This window comes from Tetrao urogallus (assembly GCF_951394365.1).
Source record: "Tetrao urogallus genome assembly, chromosome: 17".
NCBI classification, from domain to species: Eukaryota; Metazoa; Chordata; class Aves; order Galliformes; family Phasianidae; genus Tetrao; species Tetrao urogallus.
In genome coordinates, this window is record NC_136830.1 from 2,362,081 (window position 1) to 2,378,528 (window position 16,448).

The following is a 16,448-nucleotide window of genomic DNA, read 5'->3' on the forward strand; positions in this document are numbered from 1 at the left end:
ATTTTAGGAGGCAATGCGTGACATTCAGCTGGTAGTTCATGTTCAGGCAGACTGTTTGTAGTGTTGCACTTAACCTTAGCAGGAGATTTTATCACAAGCGTCTATAGTAGAAAACATTAACTTTATCTGCTCAAACCACAAATGAGCCTCTGCTTCTCCATTCTGTCCTTCTGTAATTAAGCAGAGATGATGACAGAGCTTTAGCAAATGAGAGCAGTCTTAGCAGTGAGATAAAGGAGAAATTCCCATACGAGGGCTAACTTGTGACAGACCTTACTTGACTTGGAGAAGCCAGTCCTAGCTTTGTACTATCGTGTTTGTCTGTTACTAGCAAGTGTTGACAGTTTCTCTTCTCTATTTCTCTTTAGTTGTTTATTTGAAATACTGACATATTCATCTTGGAACATTCTTGATTTGAAATATGTTGAGCAGGTCAAACTCTGTTTTGCTCTGCACTGTAAACAATTTGGAGGTTATTTACACAATTCTGTATGGTATCCCCAAGACTATTATAAATAACTTTTTAGCTTATGACAACTTGTTGATAGTCAGCCTTTTGGGAAGGAAAGCTTTGACGTGAAACATGGGATATTTGAGGAGCTTATTTATCAGAATTCAACTCCTAATTAAATAACTGTTGCCATGGAAGAGGTTCTTGGTGATGTGATTGTATGGGTATTTTTTTAGTGCCTGTTTCATTTTGTTTTAAATGTATTTTTGAGCTGAGCAGTAATATATTAGCATATGAAATCTAACAAATGGATTGTTGACTGACTAATGCCTTAGCACTAAGCAGTGCAGGGTTAATCATTTTAGCTCGCGCGTCCAAACGTTGTGATCCTAGAAGCTTTGTGGAGCTGAATATCTGCACACGATATACATGGTCCATTTGACGTAGTTCTGAGGGGCGGAGGAAATCCAAAGCAATTTGTGGAGCTGTATCAGAGTACACTGGGAAAGGGTCTGGCCTCAGTTCACATGTGAATGACTTGCTTTTTCACCCCATATTCCTTTTCCAACTCTTCTGAGTATTTGACCTCTTACTCTGAGTTCTCATTTTGTGGATTTCCAGTGTAGATACAGTGAGATGAAATCAAGGATAATTAGGCATTTTGAGATGTTTGGAAACAAGATTCCTGTTTTCAGGGAATTATCTGGGAAAAAGGGGAAACTGAAAGCTGATAATTAGTTCTTTATAGTTTGCTCATTAGCAATTATGCAGTAATAACGCAAGGTGTGTTGATATGAACTCTGGCTTGAAAAGATGAGGAAAATTTCCACAGAGCTAAGAAGCATTTAGAGATTTTGGGTTTTATGGGAGTTCAGATCTTGTTCTCTAAAAACTTCTGTGGGAACAGAAGAGGTTAGATGTATGTCCTTGGTTAATTGTTTGTCTTTTTTTTTTTTAACTTCTATTTAGGCCTTGCAAAGCCTATGGGATTAGTTGAAGGTCCAGGAGGCTTGGGCCAGGGGGGAATGGCTGCTACCCTAAGAGACGATAGCCATGAATCGGAGACTAAATATGAAGAATATGGTTACAATGCCCAGCTCAGTGACAGGATATCTCTCGACAGGTCCATCCCTGACTACAGACCAAAAAAGTAAGTTGAATTCCATATTGTTATTAGAGCAAGTGATTGTTTTTCTTTGGACTCTTGATGACAATTCATTTCTCCCATCCCTTTCCAGTTAGTCTGCCAACATTTAGTCATACACATACCCTTGAGTTTAGTGAAAATTAAAATGACCAGCTGCCATCTCAAGCATGAAGTGTTGTGTCAAAAACAACAGCAAATCAACTGCCTCTTCTTTAACTGCACTTGATGTTCTTAGAAGAGTTTAGTCAGGGTCTGCAATGCACTGAAACGTAGACTAAATATAATCCACAAGGGTCTTGTGATTGCAGTGAGATTTTTTTTTAGTTTCTGGAGTATGTGTACATTTTTATTCTAGTATTACAATCTTCATATGCCTGTGTTAAATTTGGAATTATGTGTTTATTGTATGTAATGGTTTATTATATTTTGCATTAGATGTCCTTATAATCTTCCGTATTTGTGGAGTTATGCATCTTCCAGATGTGACATCCTCTCTGTCAGCCAATGAATGACAATCAGTAATGTCTTAATGCTGAGAAAATCAGCAGCAATGCCTAGCTACTCTCAGGAGACAGAACTGAAAAGAATACTTAATTAATTTCTAATAATAATCTTCTGTTTTAAAAAACCCACTGGGGCTCCTAGGCAGAACTGAAAGTTAAATAAAAAAGTATCGTATTAAGCAGAGAGAAAAGTTTAGCCAAGCAAAACAGCTGTGCTCTGTGAGTAGATCGCAATAGAATTAGGATTTTAGGCAGCTCAAGCTGCCAAAAACAAAATCCAGCAAAACAAAACTTCATCTTAACCACAAATTTCATTAGCTGTGTTACATATTAATCTAATCTCAGTAGTATTGACTCAGCATTTGTTTTCTCAGATATTTGCTGTACAAAAGAAAACCTAGATCAAAGAGGTGGTGAAGAGAAGGGAAAAAAAAATGCTGCTTTGATGTCACATTTGGTCAATGTATCATAAAAATGTGTAATGAAATTATCCTGGAAAAAAAGGTAGACTGTGATCGTCATGCAAATGTTTGAGTTGCACATCAGATTCTGGTTCAAAGTCCCTTAAAAGCAATATGAATTTTTTCAAGTAAACGTCAGTGAGGTTTGACCAGGCCTGTTGTTAGCTGCTGGTCAGGTGGGTGATAAATTAGAATGATCTACCTGGAAATATAAAAACGAAAGCTGCAAAGTTTGAATCTAGCTTAACAGCTCTTAGAAGCATGGGAGCATTCACAGCGTAGTGATGTTTGACTTTAGATTGTGCTCTTCCACAGTTGAAAGCATTTATGATTCTTTCAGCTAAGCTTTTTGATATGGTAATCTCATAAGGCAGTGCTGCATGCATAACTGTCTGAGTTATGAAGAACTGCCTTCCTTGTGGTGTTCCAACATTCTTCAGATGATTTTGGTTAGACCCAGATTCTGAAATAGTGTCTTATGGGTGGCAGGGTAATTGCCATGAAAAATGAGTTTGGGGAAGGTAGAAGCTCTTACATGAAGTGCTGATTTTGTATTTTTGTTGTTGTTAGTCAGTTTGCTTTTGTCTCTGACACCTTCAGATGTGCAGATAGTAAAATACAGGGTCTGTAATGTTGAACTCAGTTTTCTCTCCCTTCTTGTGCCATGTATTGGCATGCCAGAGTAATCAACCTCTTCTTATCCAACATGTCCTATAATGCTTACTTCCAGCTGTGCTCCATAGCCACAGGGCAAACCTGAGCCTGACTTTCTTTGGTTTGGGAAATAGCTGTGGGGAAACCAATGTGTCCATCCTTATATGGACAGCAGCTTCTCAGTCTGCTTGTGATTTATGCTTATGTTGTTCCCAGTATTTTCCGTCTTTAACAAGAAAGCACTTTTCATTCTTCAGTTGAGAAGCAAGGTAGAATTGATGGCCAAGGCGATGTACAGAGTCCATGGCGAGTCTCTGAAGAAAACCAGACTAAAATACGTGCGTATAGATTTGTCTGGATTTCGTAGACACAACTTAGGAAAGTAAACATGATTTTACTATACAAATATAGGACTTGTAATATTCCAGGTTTAATCTTGTTTTAGAATAAATTTGATCATGAATAACAGCTTTTGGTTCATTTTATCTTTGAACTCTTAGTTTATCTTTGACTTATTTTTTTCCAGTATTTCATTCTGGTAGAATGAGCATTTTCTCCCATCTTCTAACATATATTCAGTAAACATTTGGAAGTGTGATTGGTTTTCAGGAGGTATTTTCATCCCCACTCAGCAAATTAAAAGTACATTAGACTACACAGGCAGTGTGACTGTGAAGGTCCCTAAATTGGAGTCACCTCCATGTCCTTCCACTGCAGTAAAGTCTGCAAGCCTGTGTGGGCAATGCTGTGCCCAAATGCTTTTCCCATAAACCACCGCTGGGTTCTACCTTCCTATCTGCTGCCAGCTCAAATATAACTGCGCTCAGAATGCTTCTCTTTGAGACGAGAATCGTTAAATCGGTAGCAGATTTTGTGTTGTGTTTGAAGCAATGACAGTAAATATCTTGCTTGCAATTACAGTTCACATAATAATTGCAAAATGATAGTTTGATCCTAACATGGTGTAATAAATGTCTCAGCTTTTTCTTCTCTATTGCACCTCCCACAGTTTGAATGCTTGCCCTGTCTCTCTGCAGAGAGCAGACAACCCTGGGGAAAGCAGTTCAAAAACATACTGTGATTTGATATTTCAAGCTGTTTAGTTTCAAGAGACATGTAATATATAAAAATTGCAATTTTGCTATATAAAACAATGCAAAACCTCTCCAACGGTTTGTGAGTATATTCAATGTGACCTTGAACAGTATTTTCATTCCATGTTGGATTTCACACAAATAGAATGTGCTGGTATCAAAGTTGTGCTGATTTTTTAGCAGGTTTTTTAATTCTCGAGTAACTTTTTGCCTTGAAGCAGCTGAGTGCTGTGCTGCTGAGCTCAGGAAAGATGCAAAGACCAAGCAGCAGGAATGAAAGGTGTTTGAGTTCAGTGTGGAGCAGAATATTCAGGGTTTCTTATGGCTGACGAATGAGTATTTACACACATTCAGCTAATAACCCTAGAATTGGACTGACCTGAGATTTTTCACTTTGTTCAGATATCTTTCTGATCTGTTAAAATACATAAAAATAACTGTGGAATAGTGGTCCAGTCACTACTGACTGTTACTATGTAAATTTTGGAGTAAATTTTCCAGAAGTACTTATGAAGTACCTCAGAAGACTTTCGCATGATTATTTTTGCTACAAGGGAATTGTTAGTGCTTGTGATGGGATTACTTCCTCTGTCATACAGGCACATAGGAAGGACTAGGTTATTTTCCCCTGGCAACACATGGCTAAGCCAGGGCGTGCTCTGTGACTCTCCAGGTTATTCAGTGGTCAAATGTTATTGGATTCAATGCCATTTATGTTTTTGATAGTAAAAATGAGGGTTGTGATGGCATGAACCTGAGTGCTGTATTGGCTAATGGCCCCAACACATATGCATGGGAAAGCATAAGCACACGTATCTGTGTCAGCTGACTTTTCTGACGTGTGTAGGTGTAGAACAGCCTGGAATCCTGTCCATGGATGTTCTGTGAAACCTGCTAGGCTGTGTGTGCATCCTCCTTACTATAATGTCAAAGGATGAGTGTTTGACTGAATGGCCAAAAGTAAGTCTGGAGCAACACAGCCAAGATTTAGATAGAAATCTCACACTTAAGCTGAAGTGCCCGGCATCAACCACCCCAATCCCTGCTAAGTTGTTTGACTTCAAGTGACTTAATTTGTTGGGGTTGCTGAGAGGGAAAAGAAGAGCAGGTTTAGCTGGAGTACGCTGGACTGCTACAGCAGATCCAGGAGCAGCCATAGCCATCCTTCTGCCTTTCTGGGGATAACGGCCTTCACTGCTGCAGCGCAAAATACAGGTCTGTGCTCCTGTAACAAGAGATTGCACTCAAACCTTCCCAGCCATGCATAAAGATAGAGGTGCTGCAGCTCTGCATATGGCAGTAGATTTTTGACATTATCAAGGATTAAGAATACAGAAGTCAGAATCCTATGGAATTTCTTACAAAGACATGGAGGGAAAAGGCCCTCAAGCTTGCAAACACAGTTTATTTTGCAATGTGGCATCCTGGTAAATTGGGAAGTGTCAGATAACTGGGTGCTTCAAATGTAAGCATCATCTCCCAAGAGAACATCAATTCCTGTGTTCTTTTTGATATAGAAGGGTGGATTGCAAGAGGTTGAATGAAACAGGGTGAACACCTGTAAATCCAGCCTTCTCTAACTTCCTAACATTTGACTTTACAATTCAAATAACTGTGGGGTTTCTCTGCATGCCAAACACATTCACACACATGCACACGTGCACTTGTCCAAACCACTTGCTGTGATGCATTACACATACTTTTGAGGAAAGTTAATATGATCCTGGGGCTTCCATAAGGGCTGAATTGGTTTTGACAAGAAATTGTCGCTTGCTGGAGATCTTCAATGTAACTGATCTCTTCTGTGCAACTCGATGCCAAGAGCACTGTGGCAGTTCAGTGATAACAATAATACTAATAAATGGATTCGGTCTGCTGGCTCTATCAGCCAAAGAAAATATTTCTTTGTGGTATGGTCATGGATGTTTGTACTGAGAAAATTCAACCCTAAAGAACAAACTTATTAATGCTGAGGCAACTCCAGTCTTTAGCCATAAAAAGCAGAGGAATCTAGGTCTCGAGGAAATTACTTTCATTTATTCAGTCCTTGTATAGAGGCAGGCGTTTCGTGGCTCGCTATAGAGTTTCACAATAGAAAAAGAATTGCATCTCTGGGGCTCTGAAGTGTAATTAATGGTTCACTCCGCACTATAACTAAGGAAAAGCTTTTTTAATTACCTATCAGAAAGGATTCTGGAATTGATCAAATAGTGCTATCAAGGGGCAGACGTGGTAAATAGACATCTGATTTGTTCATTCAAGGGTTTAATAACCGCAGCTCGTCTGAGGCCAGCAGATAGAAACGGCCTTTCTATAGGAGATGGTGCTCCAGTGCTGAGCTTTGGCTTTGGAGGATGCAGGAAGCTCCCTGTAACTTTGGCTCTTCCTGCAGGCTGCGGAGCCCTGCAGGCTCACTGTGACCTTTGAGGCATCCCCAAGGCAAATGATGCACACGTTATCCAGCTGTGTGTCACCAGGGCAGGAGCAGCAGCCTGGTGCCTTGGAGCAGGCAGCTCCTCACCATCAAGGCAGATGGTGTTCAGAGAGCATCAACTTCTGGATCAGTGCGTTGGAGAGGGCTGGACCTGATGCTGTTGGATTTTCTCCAGCCCTGCAGCTTTCTCTACCTCATGACCCAGTTTTCAGATCCTCTGGGGACACAGTGTGTTCTTCACATCACTTATGATTATGATGGGAAAATCTCCAAATTACCTTTAAGATTCCCCCCAGGTTGACCAGAGCACATTGCTGTGGTTCCCTTTGCAGGAAGCATTTAAATTGGAATGGATCCAAGGCTGTTAAGGAACCAGGATTTCTGATTAGCAACTTAAAAAGAAGAAACTATGCTCTGTATCAGACTGAATTTCTTCTGTGAAATGATTGTTTTAAAAAAATATTTAGACCTATTAAGCATTTAGATTCCCATGAAAAATTTAGCTTAAATATAATGACTTTTCTAACAACAGCCTTTTCCAATATTTTCAGATTAATGTCGGGTTGAAGTGAAGTGAAACAGTCATTGAAATTAAACAGTTCCTCTTTCAGCTTAGTGTTTCACTGTTTCACAATCACAGTACAGGTACAAGTGTGTTTTAATTTCAGTGAGGCTTATTTTAAATAGGAAATTTTTCAACCTTTTTTTTTCCCCTCTTAATAAATAAAATAAAAGCAGTTAAAATTCTGAAGAAAAAAAAAAAATTACATTCTGATTGCAAATGTGAAGCAGGGAGGGGAAAAACCAGAAACAGAAAATGGACTGGTTAGAATCACCTCTGGGCAACAGGTTGGGATTGTTTATTGAAGTGAAGTTGTGTTAGAGATGAAACTAACTGAAGTGTTCTAATTAGATCCCAAACCAATGTACAGATGTGGATTTTGAACAGACCAAAGGGAGCATCTGTATGTGCATGCTCTGGGACTTTCTGTAGAGCTTGGCCAGCTCTGCTCGGTTATGCAGGCAGGGATTTCCTCAGGCTGTGTTTCCCTAACAGCACAGGAACCTTTGTGCCTATGAGATGTGCTTGCTCTGTGCTGCCTTTCTGCCTTGCCTGGGAGTAGAAGGGACTGGTGTGGGCTGAGCAAGTCTCTGTGCTGCTGCTTCTGAGAAGAGCTGGGCTCTGACCACCTCACACTGCCTAGCACTCGGCTTATTGGGGATATCAGTTGACAATCTAAATTTGCTCATACTGCTGCCTATGGGCCAGCTGTGCTTATTATTGTACCCCTGTGTAGGCCAAAAGCTTTTAGCTGCAATTTGAGATGTGTTTCTTGTTTGGCTGTAAAGGACTGAGACTGGAACTATGCAAGCCCACAAAGGAAGGGAAACATCATCCATTCCTTTGGCTGGCAAAGGAAACTGTGTGGATCACAGGTGCCTCAGCTAGACCCTGCATTTGTACACTACTTCACAGCTCTCACCAAGAACTGTAGTTATTATTTGATCCTGGTTATGAAGGTACTGTAAGTCTTCTCCCAAGCTCTGGTGGAGTATGACTCTTAACAGTATATTAATGGGAATGCAAACTTAAAATTTTGTCTCCAGCATCTCAGGTTACCATTAGGTATTTGGATATTTAATTAGTTAAGCAATGTTAAATTTCTCCAGTGAGAAGACTGATTACACTACGATTCTGTTTTCCAATAATAAAAACTAATTATTGAGAAACTTTCCAACCATTTGAGGCCAGCTGGTCATCAGGAAGGTTCTCAAACTGCTTTTGCTTGATCAACAACAGTAGAGCACGGCCATGAGGTAGGACCAGGAGACTGCCCAGGTTGCAGCCCAGTAATACTCTGCCTTCTACCTGCCTGTGTATAGAGAAAGTCACTCCACGACGTCTGGGTGGACAGTACCAGAGTTTTCTACAGCTTTTTCTGATATTCAATAGAAATTTTCTCAGCTTTTTTCCCATTTTGATTCATTATTGATTCTCTTCTGTTTAGTGCTAGCTAGGCTTTCCCGTTAAGTAGCAACTTTAATTATATCACAAAGTATTTAACATAGACCTTGATCATTAACAGTGGTCCATTGGATAATGAAAGGAGTATCAGCAAGTCTAAATTGAACAGAATTACAAAAATTAACAACCTTTTCCAAAAACTCATCTTACACATTATATGCAGTAATTTTCCTCTTGTTACATTTTTGCAGTGTCTTTCTGTATATTAATTGTTGAAGACGAGTTCTGCTTGACTGTCAGCACTAATAAATGTAGATTTAGTGGAGGCTGAATTTGATTAACTAGGGAGCATGAACAATAACTGATTGCAATGTTGTGTTTAAATGCAGTAAGGCTGGAAGCCATTCCCTGTAATTTGTCTGCACCAGAAAGTACGCTTGAATGCATGAATAACTTACCTAAGGTAGGTTGCATAACATTGACTAACAATTAGACATATAATTTAAAGTGGTCAACTAGGCTGCCTTTATATACAGTGGAGGAGGAGAAGATGTGGAAACATTGCTTTAGATGTGTGCAGTGTGTAATGTCCTCCAGAGATCTCTGCCCCGGAAACCTGGGGCAGACAGTTTAAATGGGATTCCAAGTGAATCCAATACAAAATGTTAACAACTTCAAGGCATAAGGAAATGAGGGAACTTCTGCATTGGTAACACATATTGAAAAATGATGTTCAACAGAGTTGCAAAGTTGAACTAGCTTGCCAGCAATGGAAGCTGCACAAGGTCCTCGTCCAGCGCAAGGCTGGAGGCAGCGTGGTTTTCAGCTGAGAGAAATGGAAGAGATGAGCAAAAATCTCCTTTTCATCCTCAGTTTTTCTCACAGATCATAAAACTAGATGTGCCTCATGTGTCCTGCACCTTTACAGGTGTCTTAACCACCCTTGCCATTTTTTTTTATTTTTATTGTAGAACGTAGTAATTTTCTGAACTTGAGAGTTGTAATATTTTCATAGCAGGAATATTTTCCCCTTGAGAAGAGCGACTGTGGGGTGCTGTCTTCAAGTTGTGTGTGTTATTCTCTTGCAGATAAGTATCTGTAATGCTGAAGCACTACTGAGGTCAGCAGTGACTTGCAGCCAAGTGTCTGCAAATGTGTGCTAGCAGCTTAGTTTCTTCCGTGCGCCTCCCCTGGGCCGGTGTCTGATGGTTGCCCACTATCAGTTCCAGGCAGAAAAGGATATTCCTGTAAATTTCTGAACTGTCATGTTATGTTACACTCCACGGTATTACATTACAGAATGAAAAGAGGTAACAGAACAAGTCAGGCAATGAATTCAGAGTGGTGTTTCTTTTCCTTTTATGTCATCTTACATGTATCGCTATTACACTGTACCCAATATCCTTCTTACAGCTTTGAAGGAGTTCTGATGTTTTAGAGGATGTTCTCCTTTTCTTGCTTAAAATGTGCATGCAAATTTAGTTCAACTGATGATGTGAGGTATGGATACACATTATCTCCAATTGCTTTCATAATGTAATTTTAAAAATAATTGAATTTTGGTACTCATTGCAGTTGGGTGTGTTTCAGAGTATAAAAAAGTCAAGGTTTCAGGTCAAATAACATAAAGGTTTTTTAGTTGTTGTTTGTGTCTCTGCAGCAAAAACATGAACAGGCCAAGATGTCAGACAATTTACTCTTTTGTCTGAAATAAAACTGAATTGTGGACTCCAAGTTGATGCCATGTTTCATTTTAATAGTGTCACTTCTTGCTTGTTTTGTCCGTGTCTCTTGTTTTGAGTGAATTTAGTGCTAATAAAAATGAGAGACTCTTAAAGCTCTCCTTTGCCAGAGGTACTGGACTGTTGCAGGCTGCAAATGCGAGCTCCCTGTCTGGGGTAGTTTGATCTAGATGCCTTCCAAGGTTTTGTTTCTCTGAAACAGCACCTGCCACTTAAAAGCTGTTTGATAGTTTTATGATGTTGAAGTATGGGCCTCTATTTTCCATTACTCTAGCTTTCTGAAAAAAAAAATCTTGGCTTCTGTTGTATTGCCTCTAAACCTTCTGCTGTAGTCTCAGAAACAAACCTGTGCCAAACCAGGTCACCTTGCCGGGTGCAGCTCCAGGGGAGGTCCCAGCACAGTTGCTTCCCGTGCAGTCTGTGCCCTATTTTCCCTTGATTGACCAACTGGCGACCATGGGAAGAAATGATTGTTCAGGTGAATGCGTGCAACTTTGATCTGTATCCTTTTAGCTTCAAGAAATCCTGCAGCAGTTCAGAGTCCCCACCTGGACACTTCTTTGAAACATGGAGCAAGCCCTGAGGAGCTTCGTGTCTCTTTTGTAAAGCCAGAGCCAGGTCAGGCTTGGCCGTCTCTTTCTTGTCTGCGTAGGAACGTACAAGTGACCCTTGTGGAGCAGGCAGCTCACAGTGTGTGTTCCTAAGGCTCAGCAAATGCACTTTCTATGTTTAAGAGGAGATCAGTGTGTGAAATGTGGTGTAAAATCAGATTCCTGATTTCTGTGGTTCTTGACGATTCTGTGCGTTGGGAGGAATAGCCTTGTGAGCACTGTGGAGATTCAACTGAGAAATTTCCTGTAGCACACAAAGCTTGTAATGGAACTTTAACGAGCTGAAGTACTGTAACAGCAGGTCATTGGGGAAAAGCACGGCATGCTCCCTTTTTCTAGTGTATGATTTCTTTCATTCAGTGCTCAAGTATGTGCTCTGTCTTAGAAAGATGAGTGCCTACGATTGTAATCAGTGATTATATGAGGCAAAGTTCTCCTTTGCCAAGGAACTTGCTATGGGCTGCAGATTCTAAAGCTAAGAACCCTCGGTTTGCCGTTCTGACAACCCCTGGTATGTTTGTTTGGCACGGACATGAAAATAGTATTGGGAATATGCTCCCAATCTGTGTTTCTTATCTCTCCTCCCCTGAAAGGAAGCGGGGAGGTCCTAGCTCACCAAAAGATTAACATTAGTGACAGAAGGGGAGGCGACATTTTTTCCAGTTTCTGCAGAGGATTTTAGTGTAGTTGATGTATCACAAAGGAATCGCTTAAGCAATGACAAGAAGCCATTCAGTGGTGAACAGCAGGGCTGGCTACCCAGGCAGACACATCTCTCCTTACATGTCTGAATTAAACGCAGAAAATGAGGACGATTGCCACGCAGTCAGCAAGTGAAATCCAAACTCCCTTGGTCTTAGCAGCACACACAAGGCATGAGGTAACTAGAAATTACAAGAAATTTCATCTCTAATTTTGTATTGCTTATGCAGAAAGCTCCCTCAGAACAGAGCCCTGTGTGAGCTGCCTTCAGATTGTCAACTAGTCCCTTAATTAGTTTATTTTCTTTGCTCCGAGGGATGAGTATATTGTTTGTTCTACACTTGAAGACTTCTGTTAGCCTGCAGTTATGTATTTTGTCTTCAAAATGATCTAGCACAGGGCTAGCCACTGGGGTAGTGTGAAGCAGACCTTCCTGGCAGCAGTGGCAGTTCAGACTTGAGTGATGATAAAATAATTGTAATAGCAGCAACAATAATTAGAACAGTGCACCAAAATACCCTTGGGTGCTGTTGCTGAGTTGGGCTGTACCCCTTAAATTCCAAAGGAAAGCAGTAACTTTTAGTTACCTCTATCCACAAAGTGAGCAGCTGTAGCTTTTGTTCCTTCCATTGATGTTCTGTTCGGACACAGTTCTCACAGAGGGTTATGGTGCAGTTCACATTGAAGTGGAGATAAAAATGACATAGAAGCTTTTCTCCTGTATTTTCTATACTGCCTGGAAATAAATATATGACCTACAGCTAGTTCAGTGGCTTATTGCCTTGGTATTATTAACCCAAGCGTACCCAAGTGGTGAGGAATATGCATTCTGTTTGCTCATAGAGGAGCAATCAGCTCTTTGCCTGACAGATCTGGGAATCTCTGGGAGCAAGGCAGGGAGAGTTTTCCTGTGAGATGGCTTGAGCAAATATCCCAGCTGCAATAGGTGAGTGTGTCTGTCTGTAGGTGGAGGATGAAGAAGGATGTGGTTGTGAACAGGGCTTCAGTCTGCTGGGCAGACAGGAAACGGGAACAGTCTGCTCCTCCTGTGCAGAGCACTTAGTGCTACTTTTCTTTCTAGTGGCAAATTAATTTCACTCTTCAAATACTGAGGATGTGACTTCAAAACAGCACAGAATAACAAAGGGAATTGCTTCTAAGCAGGCAGATTTGGGCAAGAGCAGTGCATGAATGTTAAACTGCTGAAATGGGAGATGCAAGCCAAGCACTTGTACCTGGTTTGGTCAAATATTTGAAGTCACACTCAAGTACATTGCCTGGTCAGGACAAATGTCTGATTTCTGTCAGCCACAGTGAAGAGAGGGCACACACTGAACTGCTCTTTTCTGAATTGGGATGAGAGCTCGTAAATATCAAAGTTCCCAGTGTGTTAAACTGTTTTGCTGTTATGAAGTGTACACCCTAGATGCCAGTCCCTGCTAGGCAGCAAATGTTGTAGGATTTTTTAAAATGTTTTTATTTCTAAATGTAACAAAAATGGAATCTATTGCAAATTTTCTGAAGTGCTTGAAATAATTCTAGGGTAAGAAATTCTTCTTAACATTTAACTTCTAAACGCATGAAATAGTTGAATACTGTGCTGCTCACCTCCAGCTAGCCTTTAATTTAAACAAAAGCTATAAAAGTGCGATTAGGCTGCAGTCCAATGAAACACTTAAATATGTTCCTAGTTATAAGTGTATGAGTAACCCAGTGAATATGAGGCGTGCTTAACTGCTTTGTTTGAATGGGGTGTTTTGCAAAGTAGTTGTAATAATCGAAGAACAATCCTGTCTTGTCACTGAGAAAGATGTAAAGAGGAGTCAAGTCCCATCAGCACATCAGTATCCAGCTGCTGTGAGGTTTTCACAAAGCTGCTTGCCCAGTGATTTAATCTGCAGGGTCCTGCTCCCGAGTCCATGGGGCTCTCCAGATGTGTTCCATCATCTACAGTTAAAGAGGCTCAGTTTGTTAGGCAGTTCCCTCCCTCTGTGTGATGGGGAAAGAGCCCAAGGCACATGCACCTTCATTTGTCCTCCCTGCCTGCCTGCCATGCCTTTTCATAAACATGCTGTGACTGCTGCCAGGTTCTCATATAAAGCATCTAAACATCATGGATTTAATACTCCCATTTTCAGTGCTAAATCAATGTTCTTTATGCATTTGTTCTTGGAACACTGCTCTGTTTGAACCATAATTCTTCCCACATACCATAAACTTGGGTCCGTTTTCACTCTGATAGAAACCGATCTATTTAAAGCTAGAGGAAAAACCCTGTGACTACTGCTTAAACATTTCAAGGCCATTGCTTGTTAATCACATAGGCTCCTGCATCACCTCGATGCGCTGAGATGTCTGAGGAAGCGCTGCCTTTCAGGGCCACCACTGCTCTTGTTGCTGCTGGGGCAGGGCAGCATTGAGAGCTGCTCAGTACATGTTCAGCAGGCAGTGAGGGATGGGTTTGTGCCGTTTATGACCAACCTTCTGTTTAGTTGTTTACTCCTTCAGCCATCCTGTATTTGTACATAGATATAAAGAAACATTCTGCTGCATAACTGGATTGGACCAGAGATTAAAGCTGCTCTCCTGTGAAAAACACTGGAGCCCATTAAAGAAGAGATTGTTTGCCAAACATTGTTGTATGTCCTCCCGAGACCATAAAAAACGTTGTTAGCTGAAGTAATAGCGGAAAATGATTGCATTCCTCTATCCTCCTCCTTACCACCACGCTGCAACGTGACAGCAAACCTGTAATGAAATCTGTGAAGAGCTCTGCACAGTTACCTTGAAAACTTTTTTATTGCCCTACATTTCTCGATAGCAGTGATGCTCAGCTTCTGTCCAGCGCTGAGAGCGCCGGCTGAGGGATTGAGATAGTCAGAACTGAACAGAGCTACCTTGAATTTTTAGCATTACATACTTGCAGCAATTTTTTAATAGTCAAGGGTAACTTTCAGTATTTACATATCATTATCTGAATAACGAATAGCTTCAAGGACATGGCAAACGCTTCTGTGCAAATAGGAAACAGTGACTTTACTCTTATAAAGCATTTATTGAAAATTATTCTTTTGATTTCATCTCCTCTGTGTTTGTTTGTTTTTAACATATGTCATTAGCTTGGAGTGTGATGGGAAAGAAATTGCCATACGAGGTGGCATCTTAGGATGCATATTCTGCTTTTGCATCTCTGGGCTGTCAGAAATGCAGCTGAGGAGCTGACTGCACATTGCAGGCTGGGCAGAAGGACACAGGGAAGCAAAAATCAGGTCTTGGTTTTGGCAAAGCACTGAGGTGAAAGTATGTTCTGTCTCCTGCACAGAGAGTGTAGTTCCCAGAGTTCAGTTGAAAAAGTCATGCAAAAAAGGTAATGATTTCTGAATATATTTTGCTGGTAAGAACTTGGCATTGAAAGACTCTTATTGTGAATTAGAAAAATTCCTTTGGTTTTGCCTTTATTTAGTATAAATTCATTGGGTTCAGAGATGTTTGTGTTCCAGTTGAGCTTCAAGTTCAAAGACATCTCCAGTCTCAAAGCAGAACTTTGTAAGATCACCACTGTGTGCACAACACTTGTCTGGTTTTCACTTACGAAGGGTGCAAGCAAAAAATCCAGTGGGAACAAGGACCAGAATCTTTCCGAAATCTTGAGAGCCTAAAAATGCTGTTAGCGTCTAATAAATCATCTGAAGGCAGAATACATGTCACTTGAACTTTAGATGGGAATCTTCCTTAAATATGTCTAGTACCATTACAAATAAAGTCACATTGAGAATAAATTCTCTTTGGGGAGTTTTGAAGAGCACTGGAAAGCAGATTTCAACTTCTCCATTAATTTGCAATCAGCCTAATGCTTTGTGATGCAGCATGCATCCAGCCATAGGCAGATCTGAACGGGCACACTAGGGGATAGGGTGGAAATTCCTTACAGATGGTATTTCAAAATGTATTGGTGATTCAAGTTGTTACCAAAAGAAGAGGCAAATACTACGGCAGGATCTGAACATGTGCTCTTACCCATTTTTGTGTTAATGAAGGTGCTTGTTTTAAAAGCCATTGGAACTAGTTTATAGCATTGATATGTGTATAAATCAATATGTTTATGAGACATGCTGACACGTTTATGGTGTTATTTCCCCAAGGAAAGCCAGAAATACCTCACTGAAACACAGAGCCTCTTACTTGATGTGCATGGCAGCTGTTCTTGAGGGGTCCGACAATCCTCAATGTAAGGGTTAATGGGCTTTGCAAGTGGGACCTCTTCATGCTGTGTATGTTAATTGTGCATATATAGTCACCCATCTGTCACTTATTGGCAGTTCTCAAGGCTTCCTACTATGCACATAAAGTAACCTATCCTATAGAAGGAAGGAGTTAAGCCCAGTAGAACGGTAATCAACATCCTGTTTTATTTTTGGGGGTTTTTTCCCTCCCCAAACTAACTGCACAATGCAGAGCAGTTAGTCCCAGTTGCACTGAGCTGGCATTTAAAAAGAAACAAATAAGGACAAAAGTAAATGTCTGAGTCTCATGAAATCTTTTCTGATGGGCACCACTGCAGTTTCATGAGGAGCTTTGTCCTACCTGCAGAGCTGCCAGTTTACCAGCCTGAAATGGTTCTTATTGGAAGCATTATAGGAGAGAAAGTCCTGTACATCTGGGCTGTTTCTATGGGAAGTGTGA

The 16,448-nt window shown here is 40.6% G+C and overlaps 1 protein-coding gene across 1 annotated transcript in view; it reads left to right on the forward strand.

Moving 5' to 3' along the window:
* Nucleotides 1–16,448, forward strand: part of GALNT9 (polypeptide N-acetylgalactosaminyltransferase 9) — a gene marked incomplete at both ends in the record, with an annotated part of 113,739 nt that overhangs the window by 22,609 nt on the left and 74,682 nt on the right. Inside the window, one exon of the mRNA XM_079544075.1 lies at nucleotides 1,421–1,601. Within this exon, the coding sequence (XP_079400201.1) occupies nucleotides 1,421–1,601 (181 nt within the window). The remainder of the gene's footprint in view (nucleotides 1–1,420; nucleotides 1,602–16,448) is intronic.